The 20,237-nt window shown below is 60.6% G+C and overlaps 7 protein-coding genes across 9 annotated transcripts; 5 read left to right on the top strand and 2 right to left on the bottom strand.

Annotated features, from left to right (window-relative positions):
- Positions 1-195: 195 nt before the first annotated feature.
- AMSG_10678 (A682L protein) lies at positions 196-2,340 on the top strand (the record flags this gene model as incomplete). 3 transcript variants are annotated; one of them, XM_013897810.1, is made up of 3 exons in its annotated part: positions 294-374; positions 558-716; positions 969-2,340. In XM_013897810.1, the coding sequence occupies 3 exons, from the start codon at positions 294-296 to the stop codon at positions 2,313-2,315; spliced, it is 1,587 nt and encodes a 528-aa protein (XP_013753264.1). In that variant the 3' UTR covers positions 2,316-2,340. The 3 variants fall into 3 exon arrangements, with proteins under 3 accessions (XP_013753265.1, XP_013753264.1, XP_013753263.1); XM_013897809.1 differs by having other exon boundaries at positions 558-734; positions 1,005-2,340; XM_013897811.1 differs by having other exon boundaries at positions 196-374; positions 558-2,340.
- Positions 2,341-2,714: 374 nt separating this feature from the next.
- Positions 2,715-3,969, bottom strand: AMSG_10677 (cobalamin synthesis protein; the record flags this gene model as incomplete). The annotated part of the gene is made up of 2 exons (XM_013897808.1): positions 2,715-2,963; positions 2,989-3,969. The coding sequence occupies 2 exons, from the start codon at positions 3,967-3,969 to the stop codon at positions 2,715-2,717; spliced, it is 1,230 nt and encodes a 409-aa protein (XP_013753262.1).
- A 227-nt stretch (positions 3,970-4,196) lies between these two features.
- Positions 4,197-4,790, bottom strand: AMSG_10676 (superoxide dismutase; the record flags this gene model as incomplete). The annotated part of the gene is made up of 1 exon (XM_013897807.1): positions 4,197-4,790. One exon carries the CDS (start codon positions 4,788-4,790, stop codon positions 4,197-4,199), a length of 594 nt encoding a protein of 197 aa, XP_013753261.1.
- A 276-nt stretch (positions 4,791-5,066) lies between these two features.
- Positions 5,067-7,702, top strand: AMSG_12378 (uncharacterized protein; the record flags this gene model as incomplete). Its single annotated transcript, XM_013897863.1, has 3 exons — positions 5,067-5,115; positions 5,179-5,351; positions 7,178-7,702. 3 exons carry the CDS (start codon positions 5,067-5,069, stop codon positions 7,700-7,702), a joined length of 747 nt encoding a protein of 248 aa, XP_013753317.1.
- Positions 7,703-8,975: 1,273 nt separating this feature from the next.
- On the top strand, positions 8,976-9,407 carry AMSG_10673 (uncharacterized protein; the record flags this gene model as incomplete). The annotated part of the gene is made up of 2 exons (XM_013897806.1): positions 8,976-9,087; positions 9,220-9,407. The coding sequence occupies 2 exons, from the start codon at positions 8,976-8,978 to the stop codon at positions 9,405-9,407; spliced, it is 300 nt and encodes a 99-aa protein (XP_013753260.1).
- Positions 9,408-12,723: 3,316 nt separating this feature from the next.
- On the top strand, positions 12,724-19,497 carry AMSG_10671 (uncharacterized protein; the record flags this gene model as incomplete). Its single annotated transcript, XM_013897805.1, has 3 exons — positions 12,724-12,742; positions 12,778-15,026; positions 15,073-19,497. 3 exons carry the CDS (start codon positions 12,724-12,726, stop codon positions 19,495-19,497), a joined length of 6,693 nt encoding a protein of 2,230 aa, XP_013753259.1.
- An 83-nt stretch (positions 19,498-19,580) lies between these two features.
- On the top strand, positions 19,581-20,237 carry AMSG_10670 (uncharacterized protein; the record flags this gene model as incomplete). Its single annotated transcript, XM_013897804.1, has 1 exon — positions 19,581-20,237. One exon carries the CDS (start codon positions 19,581-19,583, stop codon positions 20,151-20,153), a length of 573 nt encoding a protein of 190 aa, XP_013753258.1. The 3' UTR covers positions 20,154-20,237.

Below are 20,237 nucleotides of genomic sequence, written 5' to 3'. Positions count from 1 at the left end.
CCCCTCCCCTCTCCATCCCCTTCCCCCCTTCCCCCCTTCCCGCCCTTCCCCCCCCCTTGCCTTCCCCGAGAAAAAAAATACCGTACCGCCCAAAAACCTGGCGCCCACCATTCCATCGCCTGTCAGCCGCCCCTTCCCCACCCCCCCTTCCCCCACCCACCCCCACCCACCCCGACCCCCTCCCCCCTCTCCCTCCCACCTCGCCTGACCCCACGCACGTGTCGCCAATCCGCCGCCGAGGCCAACCGGAGGGAGGCCCAAGCCATTGTTCCTGACACACACTACAGCCACCCATGCGAGCGGCATCTCCCTCGCTTACTAGCCGAGTCCTTGCTGCTGCCACGGCAGGCGATGTGGTGGCCCTTGCCCATGCCGTCGGCCTGCCTCCTCCACGCCCACCTGCTCCTGCTGGGGAGGTCGGTCAGGAGGGGGTCGGCCATGGGGGCGTTGGGGGACAGGTCGCTGAGGGGGGACAGGTCGCTGAGGGGGTACAGGTCGCTGAGGAGGTACAGGTCGCTGAAGGGGGACAGCTTGCTGGGGACGGACATGTCGTAGAGGGGGTCCAGGTTGCCAAAGACGGACAGGTCGCTGAAGACGGACAGGTCGGTGCAGATGGACTGGTCGCTGACGGCGGAGACGGCGGAGACGGCGGAGACGGTGGAGACGGTGGAGACGGAGGAAACGGTGGAGACGGGCAAGCTGGTGCTGATGCCCAGGCTGGTGCTGACGCCCAGGCTGGTGCTGATGCCCAGGCTGGTGCTGACGCCCAGGCTGGTGCTGACGCCCAGGCTGGTGCTGATGCCCAGGCTGGTGCTGATGCCCAGGCTGGTGCTGACGCCCAGGCTGGTGCTGATGCCCAGGCTGGTGCTGATGCCCAGGCTGGTGCTGACGCCCAGGCTGGTGCTGATGCCCAGGCTGGTGCTGACGCCCAGGCTGGTGCTGATGCCCAGGCTGGTGCTGATGCCCAGGCTGGTACTGATGCCCAGGTTGGTGCTGACGCCCAGGCTGGTGCTGAGAGCCAAGGCGGGACCATTGGCGACGGCACCGGCGCGTCTCCCGTCCGGCGCTCGATGCCGGTGGCGGTGGAGACGAGCCCACCGAGCGGCTCGCCCATGCGTGCAGCGCGGTCGCTGCTTGACGCACGGGATGGATCCGGATGGACTCCGCTTCATCTCGCTGCCTACCACGGCCACGCCGAGTGTGTCCGCTGGCTGCTGGCAGTTGGCGCCGACGTGACCGCCACGAACATCGCCGGCGACACACCGCTGCACAAGGCCGTCGCCTCCTCGCCTGACGTCCTCACCGCCATACTGAAGCTCACACGCGAAGACAGCCCACCCCGAACCCGTGCACTCGACGTCGAGGCGAGAAATCTGTCCGGCGATACGCCGCTGCATCGCGCTGCCGCCGGCTCCAACCTAGCTGCCGTCCGGGCGCTGCTGGGTGCTGGCGCCACGCCCTACGCCTACAACCTTGAGGGTCTCCGCCCGGTTGATGTCGTCGGCTCACTTCCCTGGGCTACCAGTGAGCCCGGAGCTGCCGATGGCACCCTCGCCGTCCTTCAAGCCGCCATGGAGGCACGCACCCCGCCACCGACGCTCTCGGCTTCGGGTTCGCTCCCGCGCAGCGTCGTTGTCGCTGAGGTCGCCACCCAGCAGCTCGCCGACTCGTGTCCGTTGCTCGGCTCAGAAACGGTCGCTGCACCGGGCAGCGTTGTCTCGCCGCTCAGCTTTGCCCCACTCCGCCCGGCATCACCCGCCTCGCAGCCACTGGCCTCGCCGCCGCCATCTCGAGACGACCCCGCTCCCGCAGAGTCCGCCGAGCTCGCTGCGCTCAAGGCAGAGCTCGCCGCCCGTGATGAGCTCCTTGCCGCAGCTAGCGAGGAGCAGCGCGATCGCGACGAGACCATCGCCCGGCTCACCACCGAGCTCGAGGCAAGTCGGGCACGCGAGACTGCACTGCAGAGTGAGATGGGTGCGCTCGCCGACGAGCGCGACGAGCTCCGGACGCAGTTGCAAGAGGCGTCGCGACAGGTTCGTGACGCGCAGCGCGATCACGACACGCTCAGCAAGAAGATGCACGACGCGCTCAAAGCCCACGAAGAGACGGTCAAGACGCGCGACGAGGCATACGGCGAACGCGATGCCATCCGCGCCCAGAACGACATTCTCGAGATGACCAACCGTATTCAGCGGGAGCAGCTCGCTGCGGCGAACATCAAGCTCGAGGCCGTCACCGCAAAATACAACGAGCTGCAGGATCACTTTACCGCCATCCTCGACGAGTCGGTCGACGAGGTCGAGGGCCTTGACTGATAAGTGTAAACAAAGTATTGCCGGCAAGGGCGTGGGGACATGAAGCGGGGAAGTCGGGCGGAGTGAGGCGGAGCGATCAATGAAATGGTTTTGAGCCGGGGCTGACGATGGATGGGCCAAGTGGTGGGAAAAGGAAGTGATGGCAGAGGAGATTGATGGCTCGGTTGAGAGGCAGTGTGATGGGTTATGAATGTTGTGAGAATGAGGTTTGGGGTTGTTGTACGTGTGTGTGGTGCTTGGAGGGGGATGATTGAGTTGGACGAGAAAAAATATGATTATCCATGGAATGGATGGGTTTGGCGATGGATGGGGGAGAGGAGCATGCTGGCTTTCTGTCCGAGCTGCCTATCATGGGCATGATCTCGTTGTCATTCTCTCGGATCAGGCCGGCATCCAGCTTTAGTGCTGGTGATTGTCGCCATGCGCCTCGGTCGCATCGTCCCACTCCTCAAGCGGATCAGCCATGTCAGCCCATGCCTCAGGGCCGAGAGCCATCTCGTCAGGAGTGAGCAGACATGCATTGAGGGCCTCTGTGATGACCGCCTTGTCCATGTTGACGCCGATACAGACGAGCTCTGTGGCGCGATCGCCCCAGCGCGGATCCCAGTTTTTCTTGATCTCCTTGCGCATGATGGGGTCTTCCGGCCACTCGCTGGACGGTGCGACAGCCCACCGTCCCACTCCTCAAGCGGATCAGCCATGTCAGCCCATGCCTCAGGGCCGAGAGCCATCTCGTCAGGAGTGAGCAGAGGAAGCCCTTGGCGCGGATGACGGTCTGCCCAAACGGCGTGTCGTCGGCGTCTGCAAGATCGAACATCCGCTGCGTACTGAACGGCGTCTTGCTGCGATAGACAAAGGAGGAGATGCCATACTCCTCCGTCTCGGGAGTGTGGACACCAAGAAGCTCCTGGAGCCAGCCAGGCGCGGTCTCAGCGACGTCAAGATTGAATCGGCGGGTGCCGAAAATGGCCTTAGGCTCGACGAGGCCGTGGATGGTGGTAATGACGCGCGCATTCCTGTTGAGCCGGCGGACAAGGGCCACGACGGTGTCGATCTCGTCCTTGGTGGCGACGTCAGCCTTGTTGACCAGGATGACGTCGGCAAACTCGATCTGGTCGATGAGCAGGTCGGCGACAGTCCGATCGTCGTCGTCGTTCTCGGCCATGCTCAGGCTGATGAGATCCTCGCCGGCGGCGAGCCGGGCCAGCAAGGCCGGCCCGTCCACCACAGTCACCATCGTATCGACGTACACCAGATCAGCAACCGAGGTCAGGCTGTCGTCGCCAAGCTCGGCAGGGTCGAGTGAGAGCGTCTGCGCCACCGGTAGCGGCTCGGAAATGCCGGTGGACTCGATGACGATGCCGTCGAGGCCGTCAACGGAGCGCTCTTTGACGACTGCGGCGATGGAGTCGAGGAGATCGCCATGCAGGGTGCAGCAGATACACCCGTTGGAGAGCTCAATCATCTCGTCCTTGCTCTGCTTGACGAGCATGGCGTCGACGTTGACCTCGGACATGTCGTTGACGATGACCGCCAGCTTGGCACCGGCCTTGTTCGAGAGCAGCTTGTTGAGTGTCGTCGTCTTGCCGGCTCCGAGGAAGCCAGAAAGAACTGTGACCGGGATGCGGCTATCGTTCTGGTGCTTGCGAGACATGGTATCCGTGGCGATGTGGTGAGGATGCGGCGTGAGGCGTGTGGCGTGGTAGAGGTACGGCGCGCGGAGTTGTTGCTTTCATTTTTTGCGCGGCGCTGCTCCGCCACCGCCTCCGCCACACAGGCCACCCGATCGCCACCTGATCGCCGCCTTGCTCAAGAAGGATAGGTTTACCATGACCATGGTCTTTGTCTAGCGTGTCTGTGCGGCGCCGCCGTCTGGCGAGCTCATGCAGCAAACTGTGCGGCGGCAAAGTCCCAGTTGACGAGCTGCCAGAAGGCCTCGATGTAGTTGGGACGCGAGTTGCGGTAGTCGATGTAGTACGCGTGCTCCCAGACGTCACAGGTGAGGATGGGGATGAGGCCATCAGTGATGGGGCAGCCGGCGTCCTTGGTGCAGACGATCTCCAGCTTGCCGTCCTGATTCTTGACCAGCCAGGCCCAGCCCGAGCCAAAGACAGTGGCGATGGCCTGAGAGTATGCGTCGACAAAGGCGTCGATGGAGCCAAAAGCATCGACGAGAGCCTGAGCAAAGGGCCCATCGACGGGCTTCCCGCCGCCGTTCGGGCTGAGGCACTGCCAGTAGAACGAGTGGTTCCACACCTGGGCGGCGTTGTTGAAGACACCACCGCTCGCACTCGTCACGATCTCCTCCAGCGACTTGCCCTCGTACTCGGACCCGGGAATTTGCTTGTTCAGCTTGTTGACGTAGCCCTGGTGATGCTTGCCGTAGTGATACTCGAGCGTCTCCTGCGAGATGTGCGGCGCAAGCGCATCCATAGCGTAAGGAAGCGGCGGAAGCTCAAAGGCAGAGGCGGACATGGTGATATCAGAGAAAGAGAGAGTGATGCTGAGCTTTCCCGTCCGGAGTCGCGAGAGCGGGTGTTTGCGGAGGTTGCGTCGGAAAAATGTGGCGGAGTCCGTGTGCTCCGCCACAACGCTGCGTCAGCCACACGATGACTTTCCTGATGATGATGGTCGCGACACCGAGTCACCGGCGGCTGGATAGATGGCATGCGCCATGGCAAATGCCAGAGTCCTTCGTCTGTTATTCTGGTGGGCGACGGCGAGGAGGGGAGGAGCCACGGGAGCGGGCCGATGGCGGCAACGATGGGCATGCTGGCCATCCCGCTGGAGCTGGTCCACGGTACCGGTCGATCCGAGCTGGCTCTGCAGATATGACCAGCAGCTGCGCCTCTCCGGACCTCAGGGATCCAGCTTACCGGTAACCGCACCAGTCTGGTCCTCCGCCTCGACTCGTTGTCGTTCGCTGCCTCGTCGCTGCTGGTCACCGACCTCGAGCTCGAGCTCGAGATGCGGGCTGACGGACATTGGCTGCTGGCAACGCAACAGCTGGCCCGGGTGGTGCAGGGGACAGCCAACGTAGACCGAGGGCATCGTCGTCTCACATTGGTTGTTGACTCGAGGTCCGTGAAACTCGAGGAGTCGGTAGCAGGTTACTATACGAACAGTACTATCTATCACTTCCAAAGTGGGCTCAATGCCCAAAATGGGGTTCCAGAAAATCAGGCTGGTTCACAGACGTACGTAGGGTGTTACAAGGGCTCAACAGTCTTAATCAGTGTGGCAGAAACTGGTGAGCTGACCTACCTTGGCCTGGCAACCGATACTATTACTACTAGTGGTACTACGGCTGGTGTCAACTTCAACCTGGTGACTGGTGGCCCAACCAAGTGCTACCAGCTCAATCCGGGTCAGTTGTATGTGGGAGCTGGCGATTCGAAGTCTATTCTGGGCGTAATGATCCGCCCCACCAATTGACATCGAGATAAACATGTCCCAGAGTCTGTGCGGGGCAGGGTGACATTGCTTATCATACCAACCATGAACCCCTCCAACCCATTTCATTCTCAGGGCACCCATCATGATGCTAGTGCTACGCTGTGACGACTAGACGACATCTATCGAAGCCGGCCTCAATGGTGACAGCTCGAGCTAATCGCGCTAGTGGGTGGTCATCGAGATGGGGTTGGTGTTCACGCCTTGAGCCACGAGTTGGTCCACCACACACTTGCCCCTGTTCGCCATCATTGACGGGCATTGCCACAAGAGCGATGAACTACCTATCAGGTGAAGCATGGTGGGAGTTCTCAGAGCCATCGAAGCAGCGCATTGCGGTCAGCCGAGAGCGATTTCATCGATATCACTTCAAAGCCCGATAGACATCTATTCGCGGCACTTTCTGGCAGCGCAGATGTGATTGACTACTTGATAGTTGCGTGGAGGATACTGATGATGAGGGCTAACGCGAGGCTTTGCTGGTCGAGCAAGCGGAGCGACAGCTCGAGAGTTTCTAGTTTCTCGACTACGCATGTACCCGCTGGGGAATGGTACTAGTGGCTGTTTCCGCGACGTATCCGTCGCGATTCCAAGCCACTCAGCACACGTCGTTGATAGCCTCCTAGCTCAGCATCCAAGATGCCAGCTGCTTCTGATGACTTGCAGCCCGATAGCCATCGATTGCTAACCCCTATTTTATGCAACTGCAGTACTTCGACAATGAGAAATTGAGCTGTCACTCTCCTCTCTCATCAGAATATGTATGCTCCTGGGCGGACGCCGACCTGAGGATGAAGTACTGCAATGAAGCAGCCTTGGCTGACGTCGCAAGGTGTACCAGGCTCACGATCATAGGGCGAGATGTGACTCACTCACGCAAGGCCGGGGGGAGGGGGGAGGAATTCAGGAGCGCACAGAATGCTGTGATTGCTGACGCCAACATGCAAGCTGAAGTTCATCAGCCACCTGCTGCTGGCCAGTCTGCAACCCGTGTGGAACCTTCTGGAGGTGCTGAAAAAGCCAGCGTGCTGGCCAAAGCCCCTGTAACTTCATTGCACAGGCCTCCCGAACTCGTCGCAGCGACGACGCCGTTTTCTGGCTCACCATCGGTCGCCACTTCGACCTCGTCCGCTCCACCGGCGACGACCACTCCGACCCGAAATGCCCTTTCAAGCGTTTGGGCACCAGCTGTGAGTGCGACGATGGGTGGCGTCGAGCCATTGTCCGGGCCTCCCGAACCAGTCACAGCGACGACGACCCCATCGGTCACCGCATCGACCGTTTCCGCTCCACCGGCGACCTCTTCGAACGGGAACGCTTATCCGGGGACTGGGGTACCGGCTCCGCACGGCCCAGAATCCACGGCTTCGAGTCCGACGATGGGTGGCCGACCCGTCGTTGCGGCCGAGTCCGCCCCGCTGCTGCGGGCACCGGCCTCGATGGATGACGTGCGGCGAAAGCAGGAGATCAAGGACAGCCGGATGAAGATCCTTGTGGGCTCGTTCTTCCTTGTCGCCTTTGCCATTGCCCTTCTCGTCATTGCGTCCAAGATCTGCAGCTCGTTCCGCAACACCGACATCAACTCGTGCGCGGCCGATCCACAGCTCAAGACCCTTGCTACCATTGTGCAAGTCATCGGTGGTTGGCATCTGGCACTGGCGGCCAGCGGAGGTGCCGGCGCTGGCTTGCAGTCGCGGTCGCTGCTCATGATCTTCCGGATTCTCCTTGGCATGACGCTGGTTGTGGACATGATCGTCGGAGCCGTCATTCTCGCCGCAGGCGTCAACGGGACCGTGGTAGCCATTGTGCTCGTCATGCTCTTCCTCATCCCGCTGGGCGGTTACGGCTCTTGCTTCTGCTGCGCTGGCTCCATGTCCCAAGGCATTCGGTACTTTGAAGAGGCTCAGATGGCTAGCCGAGGCATCAACAGCTGACTGAGCCCGATTGCGGTAGTAAACGTCGACACTGCTTCGCCCGCGCACATGCAGTAGCCGTCTGCAAGGGAAGGTGTGTGTGTGTGTTTGTCTTTGAGACCTGCTTCCAACACGAGTCAGTACTTTGGAAAACGTAGAGCTTTATCCTTTGAGCCCGAGAAAGCGAAGAGCACCCGTGAGCTGCAATCACGGAACGGTAGCCATGATCACAACGAGGTCTCAGTCCCCCACCAACACCATCGATCGCACAGACACGTCGTATGATGAGGTTGTTGATGACAGCTCTTCTTCACCCTCATGGACACGATTACTTGTGCTTGGAGGTCTCGGTGATGTTCGTCCAGGTTGGCGGAAGGAACTCTACAGTCGTTGGAGTGTACCCGAAAGCGAAGAACCAGAATGGGAAACGGCATGCATTGGTATATGGAACCACAGTCAAGAACTGACCCATGCAAGAGTACAAGCATGTGCCGGGATTGTTCTTCTCAATGGACGCCACCGCAAGCTCGCATTCTTCATACGACGAGTACAACGCCTTAGCCACTGCCCTTGTGGATGAGACAAGGCAGCCTGTGTTGTCGTAGATAGGGAAACCGCCATCAGTACAGTCACTGTTGTCCGGAATTAAGCCGCTGGCAACAAATTGAAAGTTGCTGAAACTGGAGCCCTGAGGGAGTTGCAGCCAGCAATAGTCAACACTCCCGGACTCGCTAATGCCAGAGAAAGTACCGACGCCGCCAGCGCAGGAGAATCCACATTCACCCGGAACTACAGCTGCCGCAGCAGCACAGCCCGCCTCGTCAGGGAAGGCAAACCAGCTCGATGTCTCGAGCTGCTGCGTTGCGAAGCGGTAGTACGTGCTCTGGCTGGTTGTCGGCCTCGCAAAGAGAATAGCAACGGCCGAAAAAACAGCGAACATCATCATTTTCCTACACCTCGCCACCCTCGGGCTCCTCGCCCTCGCTCAAATAAGTCAGCAGGCAACTCTCGTGCTGCATCCCACTCAGGTGTCACACACAGCAAGTTCACCACGATCCTTTGTAGCATACATGATGCACATGTGCTTACGAATGCGCCGACGTTCCTGTCAGATAGAGTCGAGTGCTGCAGCAGGCTAGCAGCAGTATGAATCGACAGTTGCACCTGAATTGTGGCTTGTGGCTGCAGCCGAAGTTGACAGATAAATTAGTCTGTTGCAGTCGTGATGGCTAAATCACAGATACCTGCACTTATCTCCAGACTCTTCGCGACGTCTACTGTCGTAATACTCAGCATGCAGACTATCACGATTACCTTGCTTGTTCTCGCTGCGTTCGTCGCCACGGTCTCTAGCCTCCCGTGCTACATGGACCTTGGCACGGTCACAACGGACCATCCTCGGGCTGGTATGGTCTGGTGCTGCCCTCTGCCAGAGTCCGTCAACAGCTTCCAAGGCAACATCAGCTTGTCTAGCAGCAGCAAGTCGGCAACCGTCATTGGTGGCTTTTTCTCCAACGGCTTCGATTGCAACGGGGCAGATCCATCCAAGCTCACAAACTACTTCCAGCAGTTCAACTCCCCGACGTTCGATTCTAACTCGCCGTCCACGGCAACGTTCTCTGCAAGGGGCATTTCTGGCACCCGGGTGTTTGCTGCAGTTGGTCTTCATTGCCTCAGCATCTTTGAGTGCACCTACGAAGATCTCGTCATCGACATCATCTATTGATGACATCTATCGCGCTGATGATGATATCTTGGTAGCCCGATAGACATCCACACGCCTGACAAACGACCATCTTTTGTTGACATCTGGCGTCGGCTGCCTTATCGTCCAGGCCCTGCTTCCTCTTCTCGGCAAAGTTGTGCATGGGTGAATGAGTACTATTGCTACCGCTCCGACTCGTTGCCAGGCAACGAGGCTCCATTGGGTTCGAGCGGAAGTCGTCGCGGAGTCAAAACCGCGCCGATTTCACGCTCGAAGTAGTACAGCATTGAAGGCATTCGCAACTGTCGATACGGACTACTACAGCAACTACTGAAACGACAATGGCCGGTGATACCGATGTGGGCCTGTGAGCAGTATGTGCATGTGGCGACGCGCCATTCTCCTTGGTGTCGCAGGCGAGTGAAAGTTGGGATGGGACCACGTCCCCGCTCCTGCCGCACAGCGCATCTTTTCACAAGTCACTCCACTCGCATTACACTTGAACATAACATGCACTTGCTTCAGGTCATAGCTGTGGTTGTATTTGCTTGTGTACTCACCGCCAGAGGTGCGTCGGTGCATGTAAGCCATCTGTTGGGAGGATCTGTCCGGTGAACCATGTCTGCTATCGACTCACATTTTTCGTTGTCGCAGTCGGGCGCGGACGAGCTCGGGGGCGCCTCTGCTCACGTGATGACAAGTCGCACATGGGGAGCCGGCTGCAACTTCAACAGTGGTTCCTTCCAAGTCCTCAGCTATGATACCACATGGATGTGCTGCATGATTAACTCTCCCTCTGCTTTGGCTGTCGCGTCAACTGATGTTGTCAGTACTGACAACGACGACTTCAATGTTGCATTTGCTGTTGTTGATGTCATCTCTGGCAAGACCATCCAGGAGCAGTGCAATGACATTTCATACATTCACGACAAGATCGGTACTTGTTCTTCTTCGTCCTGTACTTCGGGATATATCGGGTCACCGGATGGCGGGTCGTTTATCGTCGCCATTGGCTACCACTGCGGGAACGTTTTTGAAACTTGCGACTTGCTGGTGAGGTCGGCAAGTGTGGAGGTCGAATCGGGCTCAAGCAGCAGCTCGAGCGGTACATCGAGCGGCGGCACGAGTGGCAGTGGATCAAGCGGTGGCACGACTGATCCCACGTCAGGATCCTCTGGATCTACCACCCAATCTGCGTCGGCGTCATCTCCACCCCCTTCCACACTCACGATAGCGATTATTGCCGGAAGTGTTGCTGCCTGTATTGTTCTTTCGGTTTCAGGTGTATGGTACATGCGGCGCCCAAACGAGCCGGTGGGCGAGCGTGCTGGCCTGCTGCAGGCGTCCTGAGGGAGAAGCGATAAAGATCTTGAGTCATGAACGTCGTTCCCGCGCGCTCTATCTCGTTGGCCGCAGGTAGTCATGGCGATTAACGGTCGCGCTCGACGTGGTTGAAATGAACGACCAGGACTTACCCTTGATTGCGCTAAGAGTCAGCAGCAGCAAGTACGCGACGCTGCTGCCGAAGTGCGAGTTGCCCATCCCGGTGCCCCGCTCCAGTACCGATATCTCCCTAGCCCTTATCTAGTGAGGAAGCGAGCTAGCTCACGACGGAGCGCGACAAGGTCCGCCACAATGCCTGCCTTGGACGGTCGGGCAGGGGGTTGGGTGGTGGTTGAGGTGGCGGGGAGCGAGGGGCGTGGACTGGCCCAGACCAGATAGTCCGGCGGCTGGCCGGCGGGCAGGCCGGTGTGTGGTGCCGGAGGGCGATGATGGGCAGATTCCGCGGCGTGGCTGTCGTCGCTAGCATCAGTGGCGGCCTGGCTGATGGGGGATGATTGTCCGGAGGTGTTGAGTGCTGAAAGGAGATCGGAAGTGCGGCACGCAGCGGGCCGCATCATTTACCGCTCCTTGACCGTGAGCAAGTGGGAGGCAGGGAGTCGGAGACCGTCACGGCTCCGACAGACCCACAAGCACCTCTTGATGTCGATGCTTCTTAGTGGCCTGCTCTTTCCCATACACGTTCATGGACGCGCCTGTTCGCCTAGAGCGCTACCGCGTCGAGAGTTGGAAGAGACAAGGCGTCAGCGGAGAAACTCGCTCACGTCAACCGTCGGGGTTAGTGTCGCGGCAGCCATCGTAGGCGTGGCTTCCAAGAAGTCCAGCAAGCCATCAGTGCTAATCGGGAACGTGTCAAATGTCCAGTCCGCGTTGAACGAAGTCTCGAGTCTGCCAAACGCAGCATCCAGCTCCTGCCGCACACGCTCAGCCTCGCCGGCTTGATCCCAATCAGTACGCCATCGCTTGAGCTCGTCAGATGTCCACTGGTGTCCGGGTACCATGTTCACCCGCTTGCACACGTTCTCGATGGCTACATCGTTCAGCCACAGACCAGCTGATGCCATCCACCGCAGGATGGCATCCTGTGCGATCGAGCCTACGTTCGCCCTCCCAGTCGGACGGCGGACGACAACGACAGCACTCAGTGAGCCGAGCGCACTCAAGAGTGTGGCTGTTGTCACACGCGTATGCGGAGCCGCAGCTTCCAGGGCCTCGCGCGCAGCGGTGACAAGTTGGCTTTCGCTCAATCCGCCCCCGAGCACCACAGCCGTATGGAGGACCATACGTGGAAAGGACTTCAAGTCGTCAGCTTCCCGTTGGCGTTCCACGAGCGGCTTCTGCCGCTTTGCCGGAGGCAGAGGTAATTCCATCAGCCCGCATCCATGCTTACCCAGCGCTGTGGCAGTCCCGATCAGCTTGTTGTTCTCGATTTTTGGTGGCGGTAGCACGAAGCCGACAAGCGACGTGCCGCTGGCGCCCACAGCGAGCGTGTACGATCCAAGAGCGTCGTCAATGGCTGCGACCAAGAAGCGTTCATCCCTTCCCACCATGCCATTGAGCACACACAGCTTCCCGACCACCTCGTTGTACACCTCCTTTGTCGTCTCTGCTGGGGTAAAGACAAGGGCGTGCGGGCGGGAGTGCGGAGGGTGGCCGGCGAGCGCCGGCCATGGCCCCACCGCACAGATGACGGTGGGAGGCAAGGAAGCCAGACCACCTACGCTCCCTGTTGTCAGCACCTCTACTGACACAGGGGTCTCCTTCGAACGACACCCTTCGCTCACAATCATGAGTGTCGTTACCATGCTGGGTATGCTTGTCCCTTTCTTCATGTTGGAGAGAGAGGCTTGGCTGCCACAATGTTTTTTTCCGGCGGTGGATTCGGCAGAGGACTGTAGCAGCGCAAGGCCGCGCCGCTTCGCTCCGACGGGACAACGAACCGGACGACGTCGATGACCCTGTCGCCAATCGCCCGATTATGCGGCTGGCTTTGGGCATGGAGCACCGACAGCACCGTGTGGCTCAATCGCCTTTTCCCCCTCGGTTGGAGGGCTTGTCGCTCGCGCCGAGATAAGGAGCACGGGAACGGCAGCGGAAGGTACCTTTGTGAAGACGCCGATCATTCTCTCGTCTGCGGTTGTCCCGCAAGCGTCGTCGTTTCCCGACGCGGCGGCCATGTTCACGGCCCTCATTGCACCGCCTGTTGCTTCCGGATCGACCACACGCTCCACTGTCGTTCCTCTCGTCTCGCGAGTGGCGTCGAGCACGGCGTCGTGTGCGCCCATCCCGAGCACGTCGCCGACCGACAGCGGCGAGTACTTTCCGTCGTCGCTCCCGTTTATTGCGCTCGACCTCGAGACGTCGCTCACCACCCCGCTCACCCTCCATCCGTCGGTTGTTGCCAATTCGGTTGCCGCCGACAACTCGCTTGTCCGACTCACACTCGACGCTCCTGCAACGGACCCGGTGGACGTTTTCGTGAACGTGACTGCAACGACAACATACGGCGTACTGCTGGGGTGCAGCCCCGGCGTGACGTCAAACACGACCGTGTCGACCGCTTTTTCGCCAATGGCAGCGGCCGCAGGCGCTCACCTTTCCATCGATACGGCACGTGTGCCGGCCGCCAACACCACCGTCGTTCTCACAGCCGTCGTCGACCTGTACCCACGGCTGGCCAACAGGTCAACTGTCGCAACGCCGACACGCGTCGTCGTCAACACTACGCTTCACCTCGAGCCTGGTGCCCTCGTTGTCGACGCGCTGCCAAGCGCGTTGGGCGCGACGAGCGATGGGGTCGTGTCGGCCACTGCAGTGTGGAAGGTGATCGAGCCGCGAGCGTGGTCGAACCGGACGAGTCGGCAGCTCCAGTACGGACTCGGTGCCGCGTATCTCCCACCGTCGCTCTACGGCGGGGCGCTTGCCGTCCCGATCTCGCTTGCCGTCGATGTCCCGCGCTACATTCCCGGTCTCCCGAAGCGGCTCGGTCGCGAGATCCCGCGGATCCGCCAGCTCGTCGGCGCCACATCGTATTCGATGGTGGCAGCGGCAGCGACGTCTGCGGGTTCTGCTTCCGGCGCGTACGGGATTCTCGGGTTCAGCGCAGACGGAGTGAGCGCGTCGACATCAGCCGCAGTCTCTTTGACGCTGCGGCTTCCGCCGGGAGCGACGCCTGAGATGTGGCCAACAACTTCTGCTGCGGCAAGCGGATCGCACTCGTCCAACGCCCGGTTTTATGATATGTGGGAATTGTCGTTCACGTCGGTGACGGCAATTGCTGCAGCTGGTGTTGAGCTCGACATTGCCACGGCCGGCGTCGACCCGCTCGACACGGTGCAGCTGCAGGCCGGCGTCGACGGCAACATTGTGTCGCACGCTGCCCTGTTTGGCGCGGTAGCCAGCGCGACCACGCTCCGCCCGTCGGTCACTGGGCCGAGCTCGACTGTGGCAATGGTGGAAAGCGCGCTTGTTCACAACACCACGCTGTGCTCGGCGTTCTCAGCTACACTCGCAGCGGTGGGCGAGGCTCTCGAGTCCGAGGTTTCGCTCCACACTCCGCTCCCAGGCATCACGTCGTCCTTTGCCGCCCCCATCATCGAGACGGCGTCCAAGGCACTGGCAGCGCTAGCAGCAAGCACGTGCGCGTCTGGTGGGCACATGACGGTGACCAAGCTGTGCAACTCGGTGATGGCCGACGTGGCGCCGGGTGCCACGTGCATGGGTGGCGGGAGAGCTACCCCAGATACGATCACCATCCCGGTGGTCACGTCGCATCCGTGGCGAGCCGACTCGAAGGAGACGCTGGCGCTCAACCCTGTCACAATGTTCGACTCCGACAAAATTGGCGTGGGTCTCTCAACAGCCGGTGCACTCGTAGCTGGTGTTAGCGTGTCTATCGAGCTCGAGGTGGTGATCTCTGGGCTGGGTGAGGGTGGGCCAGTGATTGTGGCATTGGCGTCTGGGTCCCATGTGGTAGTCACGTTTGAGCTTGACGCGCAAGGTACGTTTGACGTCACGTTTGGGTCGCTCGACTTCCCGATGGTCAACTCGATCGTTGAAGTCGGGAAGCTGGGTGGAGGGAGTGGGGCGGCGAGAGCTGAGATCGACCTCTCGACCACCGCACCACCGGCTGGCCGCGTAACCATTGACGGTGCAGCGCTGATCAAGGGCACGCTCGAACCTGCGCCCAACGTCGTGTGTGTGCTCGAAGTTTCGGTCCCGTCGCTCCACGCTTTCCTCAACGGCGCAGCGCCGGACACAAGTGTGACTGGTCCGTTGTGCACCAATAAGGCCGAGCTCGTCCAAGCTATCATCAACGCCATCATCAAGTCGAGATTTTTCGTAGTGGATGGCGCGGGACCCGGGCGCGTTGTTTGGAGCGCTCGAGCAGTTCTTGGCTGGGCTCACCTCGGATTTGTTCAACATTGGGGTGTGGGGTGGGGCGGACGTGGCGTTTTTGGGCAAGCTACCGTGGGAACTCATCTCGGCTTTTTTTAACGACCTCATGTCGGCCGACGTGGAAAAGCTGCTCAAGGTGGGCATCTCGTCGAAGCTCGATGCGCTGCTGGCCGATGCAAAGCTGACGCTTGGTGACCTGGATCAGCTCGGCCAGATTGCGCTCGACATCATCACGGCTGTGCTCAACGACGTGTTCGAGCCGTACGGTCTCGTTCCCATGGAACCACCTAACGTTCACGACAAGCAGTACGTGTGGCCATTCCGGTTTGTGGACGTGATCCGGCGCCAGTTGGTCGAGTCGGTGACCCATCAGCTTGCGCACGGGCGGCCTGCAGTGGAGCTCGAGCTGGACTGCAACATTAACCTGGTGGCTAACCTTACGTTGTCGTTCAACCTCAACGCGCGGATGACACACGGGATCAGCGTGACGTTCCCAGAAGAGGTGGTGGGACGAGGCGAGCTCATGCTCGCACTTCCACCGTACCCAGCGGAAAGCTGTTCAGCAGTCGGGCGGTTTGGCGCAGGGTTTATGGACATTGTGATGGACCCGCGATACACCGGGTTTGGGGCGCAGGTCGAGGTCCTCCGGGCGCCGGCAACGGGTAGGTGGAGTTTGACTATGGAGGCTGTGGGAGGGCTTGGTGGTGCGGGCAACATCGGCGTTGCGTTTGGGGCAGCGGCGCACTCGAACATTCCGCGCGTACTCAACCAGTACCCGCGGATGGTGGGAACGTTTGTGAGCACGTTTGGGTTTTCAACGGGGAGTGGTGTTGTGACGACGGTCCCACACTCGTTCGAGGTCACGGGTTTCAAGTTTTGTCTCGGCTCGTACATCGGCTCGCTCCTCGTCGGCGTCGTTGACAAGATCGGGGCGTGGATTGGGCCAATTAATGACCGGCTTGACATCTTGCAGGAGAACATCCCGATTGCCGAGTTTCTTATCGGGCAGCGAACCGACATTCTCGACTTGCTTGTCGACGTGTGCTATGCTGTCGAGTCGGACGCGCGGACGTGCGACGACCTGAAGAGCATTGTGACAGTTGTCGAGCTGTACATCCGGATTGTCGACATCCTGGCGGCTGTGAAGAAGCTGGGCACTGAAGGCATGGAGGGAATGTGCAACGACGACAACGGGATGGTAAGTGGGACGCCGTTCTCGGTTGACTGGTCGACGGCTACTCCGGTTGCGGAAGGCGGAGTGGGAGAACGACTTGAAATGGGAGATCTTCACGGTGTGGTGTGCAGCTCGGTGACGAACTGGGGGCCAGGAGGATCGTCGGTCAAGGCTGCATGCCTCGAGGTGATGGACTCAGTCGCGCTCTCGTTTCCGGCGCTCGAGGATGGGAACTATGGGCAGCTGTTCGTGGAGTTGGTAATCGGGAACCCAGACGTGGTGCTTGTTCAGCTCGACATTCCGTCGGTGGCGGCCATGGGTGTGGTCGGTTGGCGGTTCCCGATTTACGCGTTTCTATTTGTTGACGTCGAGCTGGTGTGGGCCGTGTCGATCGACACGGGTCCCATTGTGCTCACGTCGGCCGGCCTCGTCGACGCAGTCAAGTACCACAAGCCGCTCCTCGTGCTCGAGGGCGTCGCCATTGAGGCGCGAAACTCGGACGGCTCGCTTCACTACCCGCTCAAGGCCGCGATCGGGATTCGCGGCGGGCTGTTGTTTGACGTCTACTTTATCCGGGCTGAAGCCTGGGTCGAGCTGCTGCTTGTCGGGCAAGTGCGAATTGGAACGGTTAACGACGGTAAGTGGGTGACCGAAGGCGAGATCATGCGTCTGGTTGCCGCCGTCGGTGGCGAGTTCAAGAAGGTGTTCATGGTGAGTCTCCAACTGGAAGGCGGGATCGGTATCTGGGTCAAGCTCTGCATGTGGCGTCCGTTCCACACGCTCTGTTGGAACGTTGTTAACGTCGACGAAATGTTTACGCTGTGGTCGGAGACGTGGGCGCCGCCGCCGCTATCGCCGGTCATGTCGTCATCGGGGCTGCTCAACTTGGGTGCAGTGATGGAGAGTGGGCCGAGCCGGAGTTGCAACGGCTGCGTAGTTTCTGCGGCGGCGTCGGGCCGGGCGCTCTTGTCCGTTTACGCTGACGCGTTTGGACGCGTGGCGGCGCTCGCTGGTGAGCCTGGGCTCAGTCCGGTCTCTGTCACCGGCGCGTACTTGGTGACGGCGCACCCGCTGGCAGTGTCGAGCACGGTGGGGTCGAGCAGTGCTGTGCCTGTGCCGACGACGTTTGAAGCGCACGCTGTGCCGCCATTTATCGAGGTTCCGCGCGGTGACGTGGCAATTGAGGCCAACCAGGCCGAGTATGCAACGTCGACGGCATTCAACCTCAGCCCGTCTGGATACAGACCGTTGTCGGCGGCGGGGCTAGGGTTTGGTGGGGCTGGCGCGTGCACCACGCTCGCAATCTCGTCGCCGGTTGCGTTTGCGCCGCTCAACGTCGGCGGCATTCCGTGCTCGACGTCGGTTTCGACGGTCCCGTTTTCGAACGTGGTCGTCAGTGGCGATTGGGGCGTGTACAGCGGGCAGCCAGTTCAAGTGACCGGTTCAATCCGGAACATGACCATGGCTGTGGCTGCGCCGCACATCCACTTGTCGACGGAAGGGCTCACCGCGTCGGACGTGCTTGGTGGGGCAAGCGCTGACGCTATGGCTGCCAACGTGTCACCAAAACTGATGACGCTTATGGTGGTGCCACCGTCGTTTGAGGTGTTGACGGTGGCGTCCAACCCGACGGACAGGACGGTGCGGGTGCTCGGGACGCTGTCGACGGCCAACACGTTTTTGTTCCCCGACTTTATGGCGCTCGGCGGCGCTGTGAGTGTGGACGGGCGCGGAAGCACGGCGATGGCGCAGAACCGGGCTAATGTGTCCCTCTCGGCAGTTCCCGGCGAGGCGCTCACCGTCCTCCTGCGGGCCACGCTTATCTCGTCGAATGGAACCGTCTCGGGCACCCACCATGTCGCCGTGGTCAACATCCCAGTGATGAATCTCGACGTGACGGCCGGCGCAGGCGCGCGCGTGAACGTGTCGGTCATGTCGGCGATCCCAGACGCGACCCTCGTCGTCGCCGCTCGTGCCGAGGCTGGTGCGGTGGTTTCCACTGTTGTGCCTTCGTGCTCGTCGTCCGCGTCGATCACGCTCGTGTTGTCGGGGCCGGGGACACACCACCTCACGTTCGGATCGCAGAGCGTGATAACTGGGCTCACGTGCCCAGTGAAGATTGTGTGTGAGTCGGGATGGCCCGGCGCGCCGCGGACGGCAGTGATCACTGCAGGTGCCGACCCACGCGAGCTCCGGTTTGTGTTCTCTGGTGGAGTGGTGAGCGTGGACAACGTTGTGACTGGCGGCTCGCCATTTGTGCTTGAGCTTGGTGGCGTCCCGGTGCTTGTTGTCGAGGCACCGGGGCGTGTGGATGGGTCGGGCGCAGTTGTCGAGGTAGGGAAGACCGGCGGGACCGACATAGCGTTTATGTTTGCCAACAACGCGACGCTGATGGATTCTGGTGTCGCACGCGTGTATGTCAACGACGGGTCTGTTTTTCTCGCCGGCGCATTTTCGGCTGAGCTGTTTGGTGGGCGGCCGGGCTTTCCGCTACCAGCCATGCCGCTCGCCGCGCTCGCAGCCCCGATTTTCCTCGCTGTCACCGATGGTGCAGTATCGTCGCTGTCCGCAGAAGGTAGTAACGACTCGAACGCGCCGGAGTCACTGGGCTTTGCGTTTGGCACCTCGTGTGTGGCGCGGCTTGGGCCAGACGGCTCGCCTCTCCCGGTCGCCCCAGTCTCCGCACTCTTCGCTGCCGAGCTTGCAATATTGGGGTACTCGTACCGGTCGAAGTTGAACGGGTGTGCCGTTGGGTACGTCGGTGAGTTGACGTTCCACTTCGATGCGGCCGGCGGGGGCAAGCGGACAGTGTTGGGCCAGGACGTTACAAGCGCCGGCGTCGTCATGGCGCTGGGCAGCGGTGAGGTCACGCTCTCGTGGGCGAACACATCGTCGTCGCTCCCCTCGTCGGTCACGACAACAACCGTACTCGATGTGACGGCCAACCTCGGGCGGCCGCTGTCCGACATGACGATTGTCTCGCACATGCCCGCCGCCGCCACAGTATCGCTGTGGCTTGGGGACAACAGCTTGCCTCCGGTCGGCACTGCAGTCGTCGACTCGTGCACGGTTCTGTCGCCGACCGACGCCGCCGGATCGCGCGTCAATGTCTGCTTCGCACTCGGTGACGTCATCGCGCTCAACCCCAGTACCATCCCACCGTTCAACGCCTCGTTTGGTGTGTTTCAGCGTTTGTGATGAGTATGAACACGTCGACAGAGCAGCAGACGGACCAAAATGACGTCCATCCGATCTTCGCCGCACAGGGTACCAGCCTGATCATGTCGTCGCCACTGACGACCTCGACCGTCAACGACGTGCTCCTCGGCCTCGGTCGCCACAAGTGCTACACCTACCTCGACATCAGCTCGGCGTTCTGGGCATGCCCGGTCAACGCCGAGAAGGCGGAGCTGATGTCCGTCATGCTTGACGACGGAGCTTCGTACTCGATGCTACGAGCTTCGATGGGCGCGAAGCAAACCCCTGGGTTTTGGGACGAACGAAGGGCGCTCGGCGAGTACTCGGCGTGGGCAAAGCACTACGTCGACGACATCTGCTTTGGGGCAGACACGACCGACCGTCCCATTGCAGCACCAAATGTTTGCATGAGGCCTCGCGACCGTTTGTGCAGGGATGTGGACCAAAACTCGCCCTGGGCCGCAACACGCAACCGTATGCTGAAAAAGATGCGGGCGAGTCTCAGGCTGTCCGAGCCGGCCGGGGAGAAGAAGAAGATCCCTATTCGGGTTGCTTTCCTCCGGGCTTCTGGCCATGTCTCCCGACTAGTCGCATCATGGTTGTCATTGGTGCCAAGACCGAGATGGGCGTCCATGTTCTCTTCTCCGACTACTTGACGGTCGCCGAGTTCGAGCATGTGCTTCCGCTTGTTGCAAGCCATAGCCTTGTCACTGGCGACTCTGCGGTGTGGCTCAAGGCCG

Source organism: Thecamonas trahens (genome assembly GCF_000142905.1).
Source record: "Thecamonas trahens ATCC 50062 unplaced genomic scaffold supercont1.63, whole genome shotgun sequence".
NCBI lineage: Eukaryota > Apusomonadida > Apusomonadidae > Thecamonas > Thecamonas trahens.
This window is presented reverse-complemented; position numbering and strand designations above follow the sequence as displayed.